Genomic DNA, 16,467 nt, shown 5'->3' with positions numbered 1-16,467 from the left:
ATATGGAAATTTTTAAGGATTTCCGGAATAACAGTAAATCTAGAGGTTTAAAAATATATATTTACATTTTACATATATAACAATTTATACAATTGTTCAAGAGACATAAATATTTATATATATATATATAAAAAGAGCTTTGTTGTATACAGATTATGAACACAATGCTAGATACATATATTTGGTTATAATTCCTTCGCGTGTTAACATTAAAAAATGAAATAATTCTTCTGATAAAAAATGCAATTTTGTTATAATAAATTTTGGGTTCACAAATATCATGATTCAGAACTGAATATTTTTAGAGAGGCGCTCAAATGTTAAGAAAATATTAAGAAATTGAGTTTTTGCCTGAAATTCTGATTTGCTAATCCCTATAACTTTGCAACCAAATGCCGTAGACCTTAGATATTTCAAACTATGAATTCTGTTAGATCAAAAAATATCAAGCTGCGAAAAAATTTGATTTTTCGACGAGACTCAATTCCTTTAATTATAAATTTATCATTTGAAATAATTTGTTTCAACCACTAGTTGAATAGTTTATTTCTTTAAAGTTTGAAGGGACTGATCAACTTGTTAGTAAAACATAGTTTTTATATCTGCAATAGGCATTTAGCTGTATTTTAGAATAGGTGAACGAGCTCCCACTTGTATGCGATTCCATTAGCACCTGATCTAATCAGGGTTCAGTCATGTGTTTGGTTTCTATGTTAAAGCAATAGAAATTGCATGGAAGTATCATCTATCTTTCTATCTATCTCATTATCCAATTAGAGATGAATCCTTATATCGGGACTAATCAGTAAATGTAAATATTTACTTCTACTGAAACTATAGTGAGCTAGGATCCAATATACCCATTTTATAATTGTAAATTACCCGTAAAAGAGCCTTTTTATGTTTCTTCTTAATACATGCATTCAAATCTAGAAGCTTCCCCAGTCATAAGGGTAAGAAAATATGGGATACAGGGTTATATACCTCGTTTATTCCATGCATTTCCTGTTTGTCACATTCTAAATAGCGATCATCAAAGCTTGAATACTGTTTTGCTTTTTCAACAATTTTATCAAAGCATATAATCATTTAGATCATTAGATTAGATCTCATAAAGATTAGAATAAATCAAGCAGGCATACATAGAGAATACACATCAAAGGTCCACCGCTTAATATCACTTGGTATTTCCCACTGCTGACATTTTCCAGAAACTTTGAAGCTGTCACTTTATCCTTGTCAACCTTATCTTCCTCTTCAGGATAGAACCTTCGCAGAGGGTTGGGTTTACGAGTTGTTGGTTCCGGAGGAGGGTAGAGAGTAGCGGGTAGTCTGGAGTCAGTATCCGTCCTCTCATCTCCCATATAATCCTTGGAACCATCTTTAATACTATCCTGGGTATACTCAGGGTACTCTGTATCCTCCGGGAGTACTGTAGTTGCTGGAGCTGGATTGGTTGGAACTGGAGTAGGTTTAGGATGACGCGGAGCCGGTAAACCTGTCTCCAGGTAGGATGGAACACCCTGGACTATCGATATACTTTCTACCGAGGTCAGGGTTATTATTCCTTCTATATTTGTTTCTTTTCTCACATCGTCCTTGTATAACTGGATGAAGACTGCTGTATAAGGAACATCTCCACTGAAGAGAACCCCCTGATAGTTTATTATTTTTTTCGTAAATTAATTTTATAATGTACTACCTTGGGAATCCGCTTTATCTGGAAACTAAGTTTTACCAATAAAAGTCAACATACTTAACTTAAAACTTTGAAACCAAGCGGCGAACATTCCCGTGGTTCTAACAAACTCCCCAATAAAAATTTTAGTCAAATCGGTCATGGGGTTCGCAAATTATGATCGGACATACAACAAACTGACAAACAAAGATTACTACTTGGGAACCCAGCGCTGCCCAGGTTGCTAAAAGTTACTCCCGCCGTTTACCCGCACGATTTTAAATTTTCGCTATTAAAGTAGACCCACTCAACTTAATCTAAGAATATTCCCTTGGTCCAGGGGTTCCTAAGTTATGATCGGATAAACAAACAGACAAACAGAGATTACGCTTTTATAGATGTATCATGTAGAGGGTAAATTGATATTTAAAGATTTTAACAAAGTTACACAATGAAAAAATGTTTCGAGAAAATTCTCGGAAAGAAACTGATTACTCTACTCATCCTCTAATTTTCGAATCCCCATATCTTTGCAACCTAATGACGTATACCTTTGATATTTCTAACTATTAATTTTGCAAAATGGTAAAATTTTAAATATTTATGACTAGTTGGCTGAAATGTCCGGCGTTGCCCATGGAATTTTAAAAATCGAATTTTGAAGAAAAAATCTAATCTTTATAGCCCAAGGTACCCGTTTGGCCAGCTATATCTAACATATATATGTATATATACAGTCATAACCAAAAAACTGTGAAATAGGAAAACGACATTAAAGCATTTCTGGAGTGCATTTGATGTTGTTTAAAGCAAATAGCTTCACCTGAAAGCTATTATTTTACTTATAAAGTAAAATGGGTCTGTTTAAATTACGCAATTGCTGTCTCTCAGTTTTCTGGTTATCACAGTATAATTATGCTGAAGTGCTCGGCGATACCAGTGAATTTTAGAAACAAAAAAAATTTGAATTAAAAAAATCGAATTTTTTTTAGCTTTTGTTACCCACGAGGTACTCAAGGTTACCCTAAAAAAATTCAGCCCATTTGTTATAGCCGTTTTGAAAAATAAATTGACTTTTAAAAAACAATTCGATTTTTGAAAAAAAAATTATCTTTGGAAAAAAATCTAATTTTTTCAGCATATGTTCACCTCGGGGTAGTCAAGCCGGTCCAGCAGTTTGGCCAGGTATAGATAACATATAAATATATATGAGCGAAGAGCTTTATTATAAAGATAAAGATTGCGCCCTCAGGTTTAGAAAATTAGAGTTTGAGGCGAGTTTTCAGTTTTATTCCTTTTTCTGTTTTCTGGGATTTTAATTTTTGAAAAATAAATAATTTCCTCAAGAGTTATGTCAATTTTGGTTCCAGGTTGAAGGTTGGCTCCGACCCGTCTTTCTCCAACCTCATCTCCATTCCACTCCATACCCCAGGGGAACTGGTAGGTTCGGTTTCTCAACCTTGTCTCCGTGTCTATTCCCTTACTGGTTCCAGGTATATGATCCCAGGACTGGGAGACAGGTTCGGAGAACTTAATCCGTCCTTCAATATATTTCCAATCCTCGGGTTCGGTTTCATCCTTGTCTCTAGAGATAGTAATTTTTCCCAGGACTATATCACGCTTTTTTATCTTTCCTCGTCCAGTGTTCAAATCAACGGAATCTAAACAAACATACTTTATCCATTCATTTCTTATATTTAACTGGGAACCAAGCTTTGACTTGGGAAACGAATTTCTTTTTTTAAAGTCAACCTACTTCACTTAGAGTTTTTAATTCAAGTTAGAGACAGATTATGCTTCATAAATAGGTTAGCTTAGTAGCCCGGCTTTGCCTGGAGTTTTCCCTATTGTAGTCACACCGGACTAACCAGAGTGAGCAGCATTCGGTTTCTTCTATTTGAAATCAAACGTTTTTTGGTCTTTAATTCAATAACAATTTACTTTACGGATTTGCTATTTTATACATTTGTATTCAAAGTGCATTTGTCAAAAAAAAGTATTTAAGAAAAAAGTCTAACAAATTATTTTTAATGGGTCAAATTGTGATCGAAAGTCACAGATTTCTGGAACATTGACAGAACCGTGAAATCCACGTGTAGTGGACCCACTCAACTTTAATTTCAAAACCAAATTAAGAACATTCCCGTGGTTCTACCAAGTTCCCCAATCAAAGGGAAATCTGTCATGTGTTTTATAAGTATAATGATCGGGCATACAAACTTTTACGTTTGCCCCTCTAACTCACTTTTTTGTAGCTTTGGGATTTTACATTTTTTGTAGCTTTGGAATTTTACATTTTTTGTATCTTTGGGATTTTACATTTTTTGTAGCTTTGGGATTTTACATTTTTTTGTATCTTTGGGATTTTACATTTTTTGTAGCTTTGGGATTTTACATTTTTTTCCAGCTTTGGGATTTTACATTTTTCTAAGGCAAAGTGTTAGTTTTTATATTTGGTTTAAACGGAGTAATCTGAAATATTCTGTTTATTTTTGTTAACAGTGCATTGATGATGCAAATTAAGGATTATTGACGGGGGTTCCAACCCCCCAAGTGTCAAGGCCTGGTGACAATAAAAATTGGTCCGATGTTAATACTTGAGGCCTAATTTTCATAGCGTCTAAATCGTTGCTGATTCTTTTGATCGTAATTTATTTGAAACCTCGCAATTTTTTTCTAAACAATTTTCTCAAATATCTTCCCTGTCAGCATTATTAAATATTTTAAAATCTTTATCAATCTAGCTTTTACCTTAATCAAATTATCTATCTAACTATCTTTATAAGTATTATCAGAGGCGGGAAATATTGATTGATTTCGATCTTTTGTTAATCTAAAGACTATATTTATACGATAGTAAAGTTTCAATAAGATACTTACCAATAATATATTTGACTGGTTCTATCTCAACGAGAGCTAAACCTTGGACCGAGAGCTCTGAACTGTTCTCAGTAACATAGGACTAGAATACGGTTCAATTAAACTCATATTCAAATTTAAAAAATAAAAATACAATTGTTTACAACTACCTCTGAAAAATGATACAGGACGTGTTATACGATACATTTGCAACATGTTAAATTACAAGATAAATTAAATTATAATTTTCTTGCCTTTATATTCCCATTTAATCCTCGATTAAAGTCCAGTTCTCCGATTATTTCCCGCCCTGTCTCCGTTCTAAAGCTTCCAACGTAGGTTTTAGTATTGTACGCGACTGTTCCTGTTTGCGGCATCGTGTACATGTCCCAGTATCTCCATTCATACCTGGACAATGAGGTTCCATCCACTAGAACCTAGAAGAAATAGTACATAAAGTATTGTTAATGAATTATGACAATTAATTGGATTTTTGCCTAAAATTCTAATTTTCCCATCCCAATATCTTTGAAACTTGATGGTCTAAACCTTTGATATTTCAAACTTTAACTACATAATATTTTTATCTTTCGAACTATACCAGAAAGTTGAAAAAAGAATGAATCATGGCTCAATATTGTTTCCCAAAAAACTACCTGATATTCAGTATGCTTCTTTAACCCTGGGCCTGCCAGACAGGAACCGGAGAGATCTGTACGCCCGGCGCGCTGCTCATTTCCGTCCCGTACCCTGCAGACGGCTGAGTCTTCAACTAGAACTAGTCGGGAGGTTGGTATCCGTCCTGATACTATATCCTCAACCCGGGCCCAGCTCAAGGTACTAAATATTATACAGATTAAGACTTTTGTAATATAAATTCATTCAGATTTATTAGAATTTCCCTTTCATTCTCTGGTGGATAAACTGAGACAAAGATGTATGACTCAAAGTGATTGTAAGCGTAATTTCAAGTGGCCCTCCCACTATAGTTTCAGTAGAAGTGAATATTTTTATTTACTGATAGCGCCGATTGAAGGATTCATATCTCTAATTGGATAATGAGATAGATAGAAAGATAGACGTAACCGCCATACTATTTCTATTTGTTCAGAATAGACAACAAACACATGACTGAACCCTGATTGGATGAGGCGCTAATGGACTCGGTATACAGGAGTGCTCCATGCACAGATATGCAATGCCCGATTTACCACGGTACCCTTATGAGCTTTGTCTGATCAATGAATGAGGTATCTATATATTTTTAACTGATTTTAACTGTTTGTGGTTTCTCTGCAAAAGTGATATACGCATTTCTAGCTCGTAATTCATAATAAATTCACAGAATTAAGAACTTTCCAATTCAGAAAATTTACGTCATCTTCCACATTTTGATGAGACTAAGATTTCAAGGTTACCGTTGTAAATCGGGTATTGCTATCTTTGCAAGCAGGGTCACTTAAAATTACGCTAACAGTCCCTTTAATAATATTACATTTACTAATTAAGAACTGATAATGTTTAAAATTACGCTTACAGTCCCTTTAATAATATTAAATTTACTAATTAAGAACTGATAATGTTTAAAATTACGCTTACAGTCCCTTTAATAATATTACATTTACTAATTAAGAACTGATAATGTTTAAAATTACGCTTACAGTCCCTTTAATAATATTACATTTACTAATTAAGAACTGATAATGTTTAAAATTAATTAGAAAATATTCATAAACTGCAATACAACCATTCAATCAAAACTTTAGAAAATGATTAAGTTTTAACTATTATTGCATTTGATAAAACTTTATTATGCAACAAAATAAAAAAAGTTTTTTTATGTGTAAAATGTTTTATTGTATTCTGGTCCATTCCATCTTTCATAATCACTCCCTTTTAGTAAAAGATAAAAATCAGTTTTAAAATACTTTTGTTTGTTTTGCTTGAAATGTTAAATATTGTTATTTATTTTTTACTTTTGATAATTAGTTAAAGTTCTTTAATTTTGCTAATTTGAAATAATAACTTTAAACCTTACACACAAAAATTCCATTCATTCTTTGATTGCAAAACCTTAGCAATAAGCTAATCAATAAGAAAGCAATTGGAATTTTAAGATTTAAAGAGTCTGTTGCTGTAATTCCACCCTTAAAGAGTTGCATGCAAGATTGGCAAAGGTAGCCTTTAATAAACCGTGTTCAATTCTTTAAATTTCCTGCATTGTTTTACAACAGAAATCCGCGTGTCACTTTGGAAAAGAAACTGAAAATAAATAATTTAAAAAATCGTTAATATCTCATTCATTCGCAATATTAAACAGCTTTTAAGGGTACCGTTGTGAATCAAGCATGCCAGTCAATAAATGGTGAGCCATTTAAATGTTCATCCACTGCTCCTTTAGCTGAGAGTTCAAGTCGTTTTGTTGGGTTCTACAATAGAAACAAAGAAACAAAGAACTTACCATACACTCTAATTTTCGAATTCCTATATCTTTTTTTTTAAATATGAATTCTGTTAGATCAAAAAATCTAAGTTTGAAATATTCAATGTTTACATCATCAGGTTGCAATTATTGATTTCGCCTTTAAAATTTTGTGAAACGCTACCTTGATGTCATAAGATGTTTATAACTGGAGAGAATATAGGCTCTCTCCGTCCTTAGGGTCAACCAGTCCTTGTGTGTGAGTGTATGTACAGGGTCCAAGAGCAGAACCAGGAGTAGGACGGAGAAGAGAAACCTAGGTCGGAGAAGAGATCCTACAGCAGAGTTCATCCTAGCTCTTCAACATTCCTATAACAAGAACGGATAAGACAAAGGGACAAACTCAGATTTTCTAATCCCTAGATGTTTGCAACTCAATGTCGAATACCTTTATGTTTCAAGATATGAGATTTGCTAGATCAAATCATCTAAGTTTGAAATATCAAAGGTTTAAACCGTCAGGTTTCAAATACAAAGGAATGAAAAACAATGCTATGGCTTCATTTTCAATTTCTAAATCCTCTTAATCCAACAATAGATAGAAGGAACTGAGTCTTTACACAAACTCTTATTTTCTAATCCCCATTTCTTTGCAGTCTAATGTACAGCAGTACACCTTTAACATTTCAAATATGAATTCTGTTTGATCTATAATCTAATTGTTTAACTCCTTCAAGGTACAAAAGGCATAGAGATTAAAAAATTTGAGTTTGTGGCAGAGACTCAATTATTATTCTTATTATTTATTTGGAGTAGAATGTACTCGCAAACACATATACATAATATACATATACGTATCTATTACTATAGATATAGCTTGTTGGTATATCTCAAGTTCGATCTAGACCTTGTTATTTCAACCATTGACAAGCGCTACCAAATACAACTACAATTGGTAGGCAATATAGCAACCCCCCCCCCACTCCTTGAAACCAAGAGAGGGGAATTAGAAGATAAAAGGAGTAATTGGCAAAATGCTGCTCGATTTTACTTTGGGAACGCGCACATCTCGGTTTGCAGTGTGTGTACTGTATCTTTCTACTTTAAGTTAATAATAAGCCTGACTCCTGACTATAAGTAATTAAACAAGATTAATCTTTTTATCCTAAGCCTTAATCATTCTAGTCAGGCACCATTCAAACTTTGGCAGAGGGAGTCCTACAAAAAGTATTTCTGTGAAAAATGAGCAGATTGGAAATTTTAAAAATAAAATTGAAGAGCGTGCATCAGTGGATACATAATGAAAAATTTATTGATTTAAACTTCTCAATTTCTAAATAAAACTATTAAATTTTAAAGTTTAAGTTTCAGCAAAAATGACGAAGATATTCTTATTTTTCGGGATAAAAATTATTCAACAAAGAATTGTGAATCAGGGACTTGAATTGGGGAGTCACTTGAAATTATGTTAATCACTTTAAGGAGTTAAACTATGTAGCTTAAATCCATCTTATTTAAAAGTTGTTTGCTCATATCCTGACTTATATTAAGATTCTCTAATTTCTAAACGTGAGTAGGATGCAGCCCTCCTGGCATGTATTGGCGTATTTACATAATAATGGTTCTAACAGAAGTAAAAAACATAAATATAATTAGGTATTCATTTTATACAAATTTATCATACAAATGCCAAGCATAATTGGCTTATGCAAGCCTTGATTAACATAAAATACAAATGCAATAACATCCAATTAATTCTACCCGGGAGGGGGAGGGGGAGGGGAAGGGGGAAGGGGGATTATTTACAGTGCGAAAATTTCTTATTTTGAGAATCATTTTTTGTTGTGAAAATTTCAGTATTTTTCTCAAACTGAAAGACACTGTTTGCTACAAAAAAAATAGTTCTGTAAAATTTTCGTCGAGATAAATGGACAAAAAAGTTATATTCTTTAAAGGGAGAGACCGACTAGGTAACATATTTGTAACAAAAATGTACAGTAAACAAATTTGTTGTTTAAAAACATATTTCTCAATATGAAGTGATGAAATCAATGGTAGAATCAATTATTTCTTTATTATCATTCAATTAAATTTTTTCTTGATTAAAAGTTTGTTCGCAGATTTCTTCAAGTTCTTCAAATGTCTTTTTTTCAATGAAAATTCCAGGAAATCTAGGGAAAACATTTGTGAACAATCAAACATTGCATTACAGAGTTAATTTTTTTTTATTTGTTTCTAACACAACAAATTAGATGACTGCAGAATTAAAATAATTGTATAATTCTGCAGACCATCTCGTCTAGTGAAATATTAACTCTTAAAAATGTCATAAATGAATAGTGTTCAAAAGAGTGTTACCACTTCAAGGTATGATTAGTAAAAACTACCTCTCTAATCCTATCTGAGGTCAACATTTCTGAAACTAAAAGTGTCACAACAACAACAACAACAACAACAACAACAACAACAACAACAACAATAACAACAACAACAACAACAACAACAACAACGACAACAGCAACAACAACAACAATAACTACATTTACAATGACATGCTTATCTGCAAAAAAAGGTCACTTGAAATTACAATGACAGTTATTTTAATGTTTTCAGGCCTTTAAACATGATTCATTTCATTTTCCTATTGCCTACAAAAATATGAGAGCTATACCGCATAACATGAATTTAAACCCTCATTTGATAAAAGCTGCAACATTTTTTCAAATTGTCATGTCCTAGTTCTTACCAGGGGCTAGAGACGACTTGGAAATCGTCTTTGATTGATAAATGGCAAAAAAGGGGGGGGGGGATTTGTTGCGAAAACGTTTGAGATAAGAAATCCTATAATTTGAAATCTTTTTCAGATAAAATCGCGTCATTTGCTGTTCTCGACCTGGAAATTTCCATTTTTAATCTCCAGGGGGAGGGAGGTAGGGGAGAGACCCCCCCTTCCTAGTTGCGACTGTGCATTTTAGTGGTGCAGGATTTATTTAACAATTTACTGTTTGCATTCCCGAAGATAAATAGGTTGGGAACTATCTGATTAAAGGAATTGACACAAATGGTTTGAATAAATCAGTCTCAATTGATACTTTTAACAATCAATTAATCTCATCAGATTATAGTAGTTCGTTTACTATAGGAACTAAAACTAATACAATACTGGTTCTGAGATTTAACGATTGCGTGATAAAATAAATGCAAAACAAAAACTTTCCCTTTCATTGAAAACTTGCTATAAATTATATTTTTAGCAATGAATAGATATATATATATATACAAATAGATTTATATCAAAGCGCTCCACCCTCAAACCTTATCTACTCGAATTCCTAGAGTACTCTTATACTCCTTATACTATTTTGCACTTTTCTCGAATGCCTGGGTTCAGGCAATGGGTTTATAACTTATGAACCCATTGCTGGCTTACCTCAAATTTTGATTGGGGAACTCGGGAATGTTTTTAGCTCGGGTTAAACATTCTAAGGTGAGGGGATCAATCTTTGTAGAGAAAATGTTGTTTCCAGTCAAAGCTGGGTTCCCGAGCTAGTCTTATATATAGTTAAAGTTGAGCTAGTGTTATATATAGTTAAAGTTGAGCTAGTGTTATATATAGTTAAAGTTGAGCTAGTGTTATATATAGTTAAAGTTGAGCTAGTGTTATATATAGTTAAAGTTGAGCTAGTGTTATATATAGTTAAAGTTGAGCTAGTGTTATATATAGTTAAAGTTGAGCTAGTGNCTTGAACCGATCGGGCCCAAATTTTTTGTGGGACATCTAGGGACCCCAGGGAAGGTTTATGAAAAATCGGAATTTCAAATATTTGTCTCCATCAAAATTCGATCGTCATTAAATTTTTTAAAATTTTGAAAATCCGCGAATTATTTTTGCTTTGTTTTCCTATGTACACAAAGAGAACATGTTCACACCTAATTTAGAAGATGGGCGCGAAGCGCCTTGAATTTCTAGTATAGATAAAGTTCTCAATTCAAAAGTTAGAACTTTAGAGCCTAACTCCCTCTCTTTCAAAAGTTTCTACCCCGGGATTATTTTGAAAAACATAACCTTGAAAACCTGACAAGGAAATTAGGCTGTAAAAAGGCTACATAAAGCAGAAAGTGCGCTGAAAGGTTAAATTTAGAATTTAAAATGTTTTGGTCTTGTTAGATAAGAGAGGGTTGTATAAACATTTCACAATCTAAATATATACGTTACACAATATACAGGGTTACACACAAAATATTTTTTACTTGACGAATTGAAGGTTTTAAGATTTTAAGGGATGTATGATGTACTTTCAAAAGATGCTCAATTTATAAAGTGGTGTACGTGTCACAGTAAATTATAGAGGTCCTGGTAAGGAGTCCGGAGAGTCTTAATTTTCGAATCTTTCTTACCAATAAAATGAAGATTTTTCGTGTTAGATATTTATACTTTTTTGGTTGGGCTATGTATTTAAAATACATTGATAACCAAAGAAAGGAGACGAGTCAAGTGTTCTCTTTTAACAGTCCTGCAATGCACATGTCAAACAGCTAAATTGTACAGTTAAAAAAACCATTTCACTTAATATGTGATTTTGTTTTTCTAAATTTCTCTTCAATTAATGGAGTTATAATTGATAACATCTGAAATATCAATATTCATGAAAAAACAGTGAATTATAGATATAAACATCGAAATATGTACGTGGATAGTACATATATACTATTATATGTAATATAATATATATAATATATATTATGTAGTACATATATACTATTTGCATGTTATATTTACATATTTGGTGCCTATGTAGAAATTAAAATTGGACAAAATTGAAAGTTTTGATTAGAACATCGTTGTACATTTTTCTTTTGAACTATTCATAACACCAAATAATGTTTCTAGAGCGATTGATTTCAAATACAGATGCAAAGTTATGGTCTGATAAATTTTGCACCGTTTTGCGCATAAAAGCATTTAATATATTAGTTATATATTCTGAAAAAAATGACAAGGTGGTCTGCACAACCTTCAAGTTTAAAATACAGGGTGTCCCGATAAACATGGGAATTGAGAGACGACTTGGAAATCGTCTTTGATTGATAAATGGTTAAAAAAGTTTGAATAAGATTCTTTTGAATATTGCTGCAGGGGGGGGGGGCACGGGAGGGGAATTTTAGGGGGCCATGGGGGACTGTTTTTTTCACAATACTCATCTCAAATGCATTTGTCTTGTGTCTCATGGTGAGAATGGAAAAAATGAATATATGCTGATAATTTTTTTCATTTACAAGCATTGTATCAATTGTAGCTTGCATTGAGTAACAATGATTTCAATTTATAATTACTTTTCCTGTTCATATATTTTTTCTTGAATGGATCCTGAAAACCCGCAATAAAGTTAGAAGTGGTCAATGTTAAAGCGAACTATTTCGGAAGAAAAAAATATATTTTATACAAAAGTACAAGAAAGCAGAGCAGTTTCAGGATAATCTAAATATATAAATAAATTGCAACAGCCATATTTAAAAGGGGGGGGGGGGGTGACGGAGTTTGGGGATGGGGAGATGCCTATGGGGTATTTGAGTCAATGTCGATTTAAACTAAATTTATCAAATGATGAATCTTGAATCTGTCTACTATATCAAAATTGGAAGGTGATTATATTATAAACATTTTCTAGTTCATAAAAATAGGATTTCAAACACGACTTTGAAAATATAAGAGCAATGCCTATTGATCCAAACAAATTAATTATGTTCTCTACAGTTGATTACTCCATTTAATCTCTCTGATAAGCGTATATCGTGTATGTTATCTAAGCTTCATCAACGTCTTGTTAAACAGTAAAAGAAGGGGGAAAGATGTCTCCAATATTCCCCTCCTCGAGATATATTGAATTGTCTACAAGGTTGGATAAAGGAGACATATCTCCTCTACCCTGACATATACCGCCCATACTAATGAGCTCAAATCAATGTCGAGGAATTTACTTGTTTTGAAACAAGGAGACATGGCTCAGTAACATTTCTCCAAGTACATGTATGCTAAATAGTAAATACACTTTCGCCTATAACATTTTGCCTAGTTCAAGTTCTCATAGATAACATTTTGCCTAGTTCAAGTTCTCATAAATAACATTTTGCCTAGTTCAAGTTCTCCTAGATAACATTTTGCCAAGTTCAAGTTCTCATAGATAACATTTTGCCTAGTTCAAGTTCTCCTAGATAACATTTTACCTAGTTCAAGTTCTCATAGATAACATTTTACCTAGTTCAAGTTCTCTTAGATAATATTTTGCATAGTTTAGGTTCTTCTAGACAAAACATGTTTCTGAGCTAGCACAGTAGACAGGGAGACAGGTAAGTGTCTCCTTAAAAACTTTGACTTTGTAATACAGAGAATAAAGTATCTCTACAGGATGTTTTTACTTTTCCATGTTCCAGATTCATATCTTCTCTATAGGTATGTGATTAGATACAGGAAACATAGAGATTATCAGGGAACTAGGCTGAATCAAGAACAATAGGTCGGATGAAATAAATATCAGCAGCACATAATTCTCCAAAGGTGTCTACTAAGATATCTGATATATCCAGGAAGGTTTAGACCTCAGATATCTGATATATCTGTGCAGTATATATCAGCTTGTTATGATAGATGTTTGAAGAAATCAGCAGCTCTATATTGTATTGTATATATCAGCTTGTTATGATAGATGTTTGAATGTGAATCAGCTGATGCTACAACATGAACCATTTTTCGAAGAGAGTTAGCTATTGTATTGGTGTATGACATTAGCTGTTATATTTGAATTTGCTGTTGTGCTAAATCAGCTTTACGGGAATCAGTTATTGCTTGATATAAGCATATGCATAATTAATCATTTGTAAATCAGATGTTAGTCTGTTTTTTATCAGCTCTTTTGGTTAAATATCTTTCTTATAAAATCAGCCATTGTGGTTAATCTTTTAATTTCTTTGTTGAAATCCTGTCATATAGTGTAGTATCAACAACTGGGAACCCTGCTTTCGCTACAAGAGTCAACTCACTTAACTTGGAATTTTTAAACCGAACTAAGAATATTCATGTGATTCCCCAATCAAAATTTGATGCAAATCGGTCAAGGGGTTCCTGAGTTTTGGTCGGACATACAAACAAACAGACACCCAAACAGAGATTACTACTGTATCATATAGATTTACAATTTCATGCAAAAGTTGCAAAAAGATATTTGATATGCTAATGTCAGCAAGTGTTTGCAAATTTTATCAATACCTAATCAATTTCTTGCATAAAATTCTTAGAAATTAATTCTAAAACGTATTTTTTGTTTTTAATCTTTCCAGCATATCAAAGGTCTGGACATCCTTGATATCAATTAAAGACTCCGCCCCTGTTCCGCCCTCTATTGTTAAGGTTTTGAACTAGAACTAGGAAACCAACTTATCTAATCTAGGTCTTGTCCAACGTTTGTAGAACTAAGGGGAGGAGGAGAGGATTTGTGTACATCTTGGACTATTGTGTATCAAGCCCCTCCTTATATCTTAGTTCTGCCCCCCCCCCTCCTCACCTTAATTCTATACTCACACACTCCTCCTCACCTTAATTCTACACACATTGGTCATGTCCAGGGTGTTGACATGATAAACCTCTACTCATGAAAGATCGGAAATGGAGCATTAATGACATCCAACATTTAATATATATGTTTTGAATAATTTACAAATTATTTCATATTTTTAATGAAATACTATTAGTCTTTGTTAGACAATTAAATTAAAAAAGTAAAGTAAAGGAATTTAAAGAATTAAAATTCATTTAATCCGTTCCGATTTATAAATGCAAAAACTCGACACTCAAACAGAGTATGATATGACGGAATGTAAGGGGGAGTGTTAGGTGGGAGTGTTAGGGGGGAGTGTTAGGGGGTAGTTTGACAGAAGGAGAACAGACGTAGAATAGATAATCTGCTCACTTCTAGTTCTTCGTAAACGTGAAATCAGGATTTACATATTATATAATATATATTATTCACAAATCATTTAATATACAATACAATGAAAAATATATAATATATGTATTTGTACTAAGTACCTATAGATTAAAGATTTATTTTTATTATTTCATATATGCTACTAGCTTGGAACCCCAGCCTTGCCTGAAAAATAAATTTTCCCTATGAAAGTCAATTCCTACTCAATATAAAGAATCTTTAAGCCAGGCTAAGAATATTTTCGTGGTTCTACGAGTTTCACAATTAGAATTTGTGTCAAATCTTCAAGACAAACAGAGATTACTACTTTATATGATGAACATAAGTTATAGAATAAGTAATAATTTGTCTGACTTTAGTAACTTATTTCTTTTAGAGTAATTCCTTTAATTTGATAAGGTTCTTCCATATATAGTGTATAGTCTAAATCTGTATACTGCAATATGTAATTAATGTAAGTAGAGAAGGAGGGGGGGGGGGAGAGAGGGAGGTTGTAAAAAAATTGAATTGAATAATCTTATATTTAGTGTGAGTGTAGTGGAGCATGTTTAATCTGATTTGACCAGATTATCCCACCCAGTGATTAGGGATACCTAGATCACCAGTAGATGGGATAGATTGGAAATATCAAGGTAAAACTATCTACATAGAGGAGGAATTGGTTTTTAAACATTTAAAACCTTTTTTTTCGGGGGGGGGGGGGCTTTTAGGGGACTCCATGAACATCATGTAGGCTTATATTTTCTGTCAGAGAATATCGTAGTAAAAGAAAACTTTACATACAAATTTGAAATGTATAAGGTAAATATATCATCTATTTCAGAAAGACTCTTACTAAGATATCCCATATATATATCTAGAAAGGTGTCTACTAAGATATCTGATATATCCAGGAAGGTTTAGAACTAAGATATCTAATATATTCAGGAAGGTTTAGAACTAAGATATCAGATATATCCAGGAAGGTTTAGAACTAAGATATCTAACATATCAAGGAAGGTTTAGAGCTGGGATATCTGATATATCCAGGATGGTTTAGAGCTCAGATATCTGATATATCCAGGAAGGTTTAGAGCTCAGATATCTGATATATCCAGGAAGGTTTAGAACTCAGATATCGGATATTTCCAGGAAGGTTTAGAGCTCATATATCTGATATATCCAGGAAGGTTTAGAGCTCATATATCTGATATATCCAGGAAGGTTTAGAGCTCAGATATCTGATATATCCAGGAAGATCTAGAGCTCATATATCTGATATATTCAGGAAGGTTTAGAAATCAGATATCTGATATATTCAGGAAGGTTTAGAACTAAGATATCTGATATATCCAGGAAGGTTTAGAACTCAGATAATTGATATATCCAGGAAGATCTAGAGCTCATATATCTGATATATTCAGGAAGGTTCATAGCTCAGATATCTGATATATCCAGGAAGGTTTAGACCTCAGATATCTGATATATCCAGGAAGGTTTAGAGCTCAGATATCTGATATATCCAGGAAGGTTTAGAGCTAAGATAT

General features: G+C 32.8%; 1 protein-coding gene across 1 annotated transcript in view; it reads right to left on the bottom strand.

The window, feature by feature from the left end:
* Positions 1 to 766: 766 nt before the first annotated feature.
* Positions 767 to 16,467, bottom strand: part of LOC111696297 (uncharacterized) — a 20,323-nt gene continuing 4,622 nt past the window's right edge. Inside the window, exons 2-7 of the mRNA XM_023465865.1 lie at positions 7,144 to 7,328; positions 5,194 to 5,377; positions 4,792 to 4,974; positions 4,559 to 4,640; positions 3,020 to 3,339; positions 767 to 1,655 (exon numbers count right to left, since the gene is read on the bottom strand). Of these exons, the coding sequence (XP_023321633.1) occupies positions 1,119 to 1,655; positions 3,020 to 3,339; positions 4,559 to 4,640; positions 4,792 to 4,974; positions 5,194 to 5,377; positions 7,144 to 7,310 (1,473 nt within the window). The 5' untranslated portion in view covers positions 7,311 to 7,328 and the 3' untranslated portion in view covers positions 767 to 1,118. The remainder of the gene's footprint in view (positions 1,656 to 3,019; positions 3,340 to 4,558; positions 4,641 to 4,791; positions 4,975 to 5,193; positions 5,378 to 7,143; positions 7,329 to 16,467) is intronic.

This window comes from Eurytemora carolleeae, unplaced genomic scaffold (genome assembly GCF_000591075.1).
Source record: "Eurytemora carolleeae unplaced genomic scaffold, Eaff_2.0 scaffold229, whole genome shotgun sequence".
Taxonomy (NCBI): domain Eukaryota; kingdom Metazoa; phylum Arthropoda; class Copepoda; order Calanoida; family Temoridae; genus Eurytemora; species Eurytemora carolleeae.
This window is presented reverse-complemented; position numbering and strand designations above follow the sequence as displayed.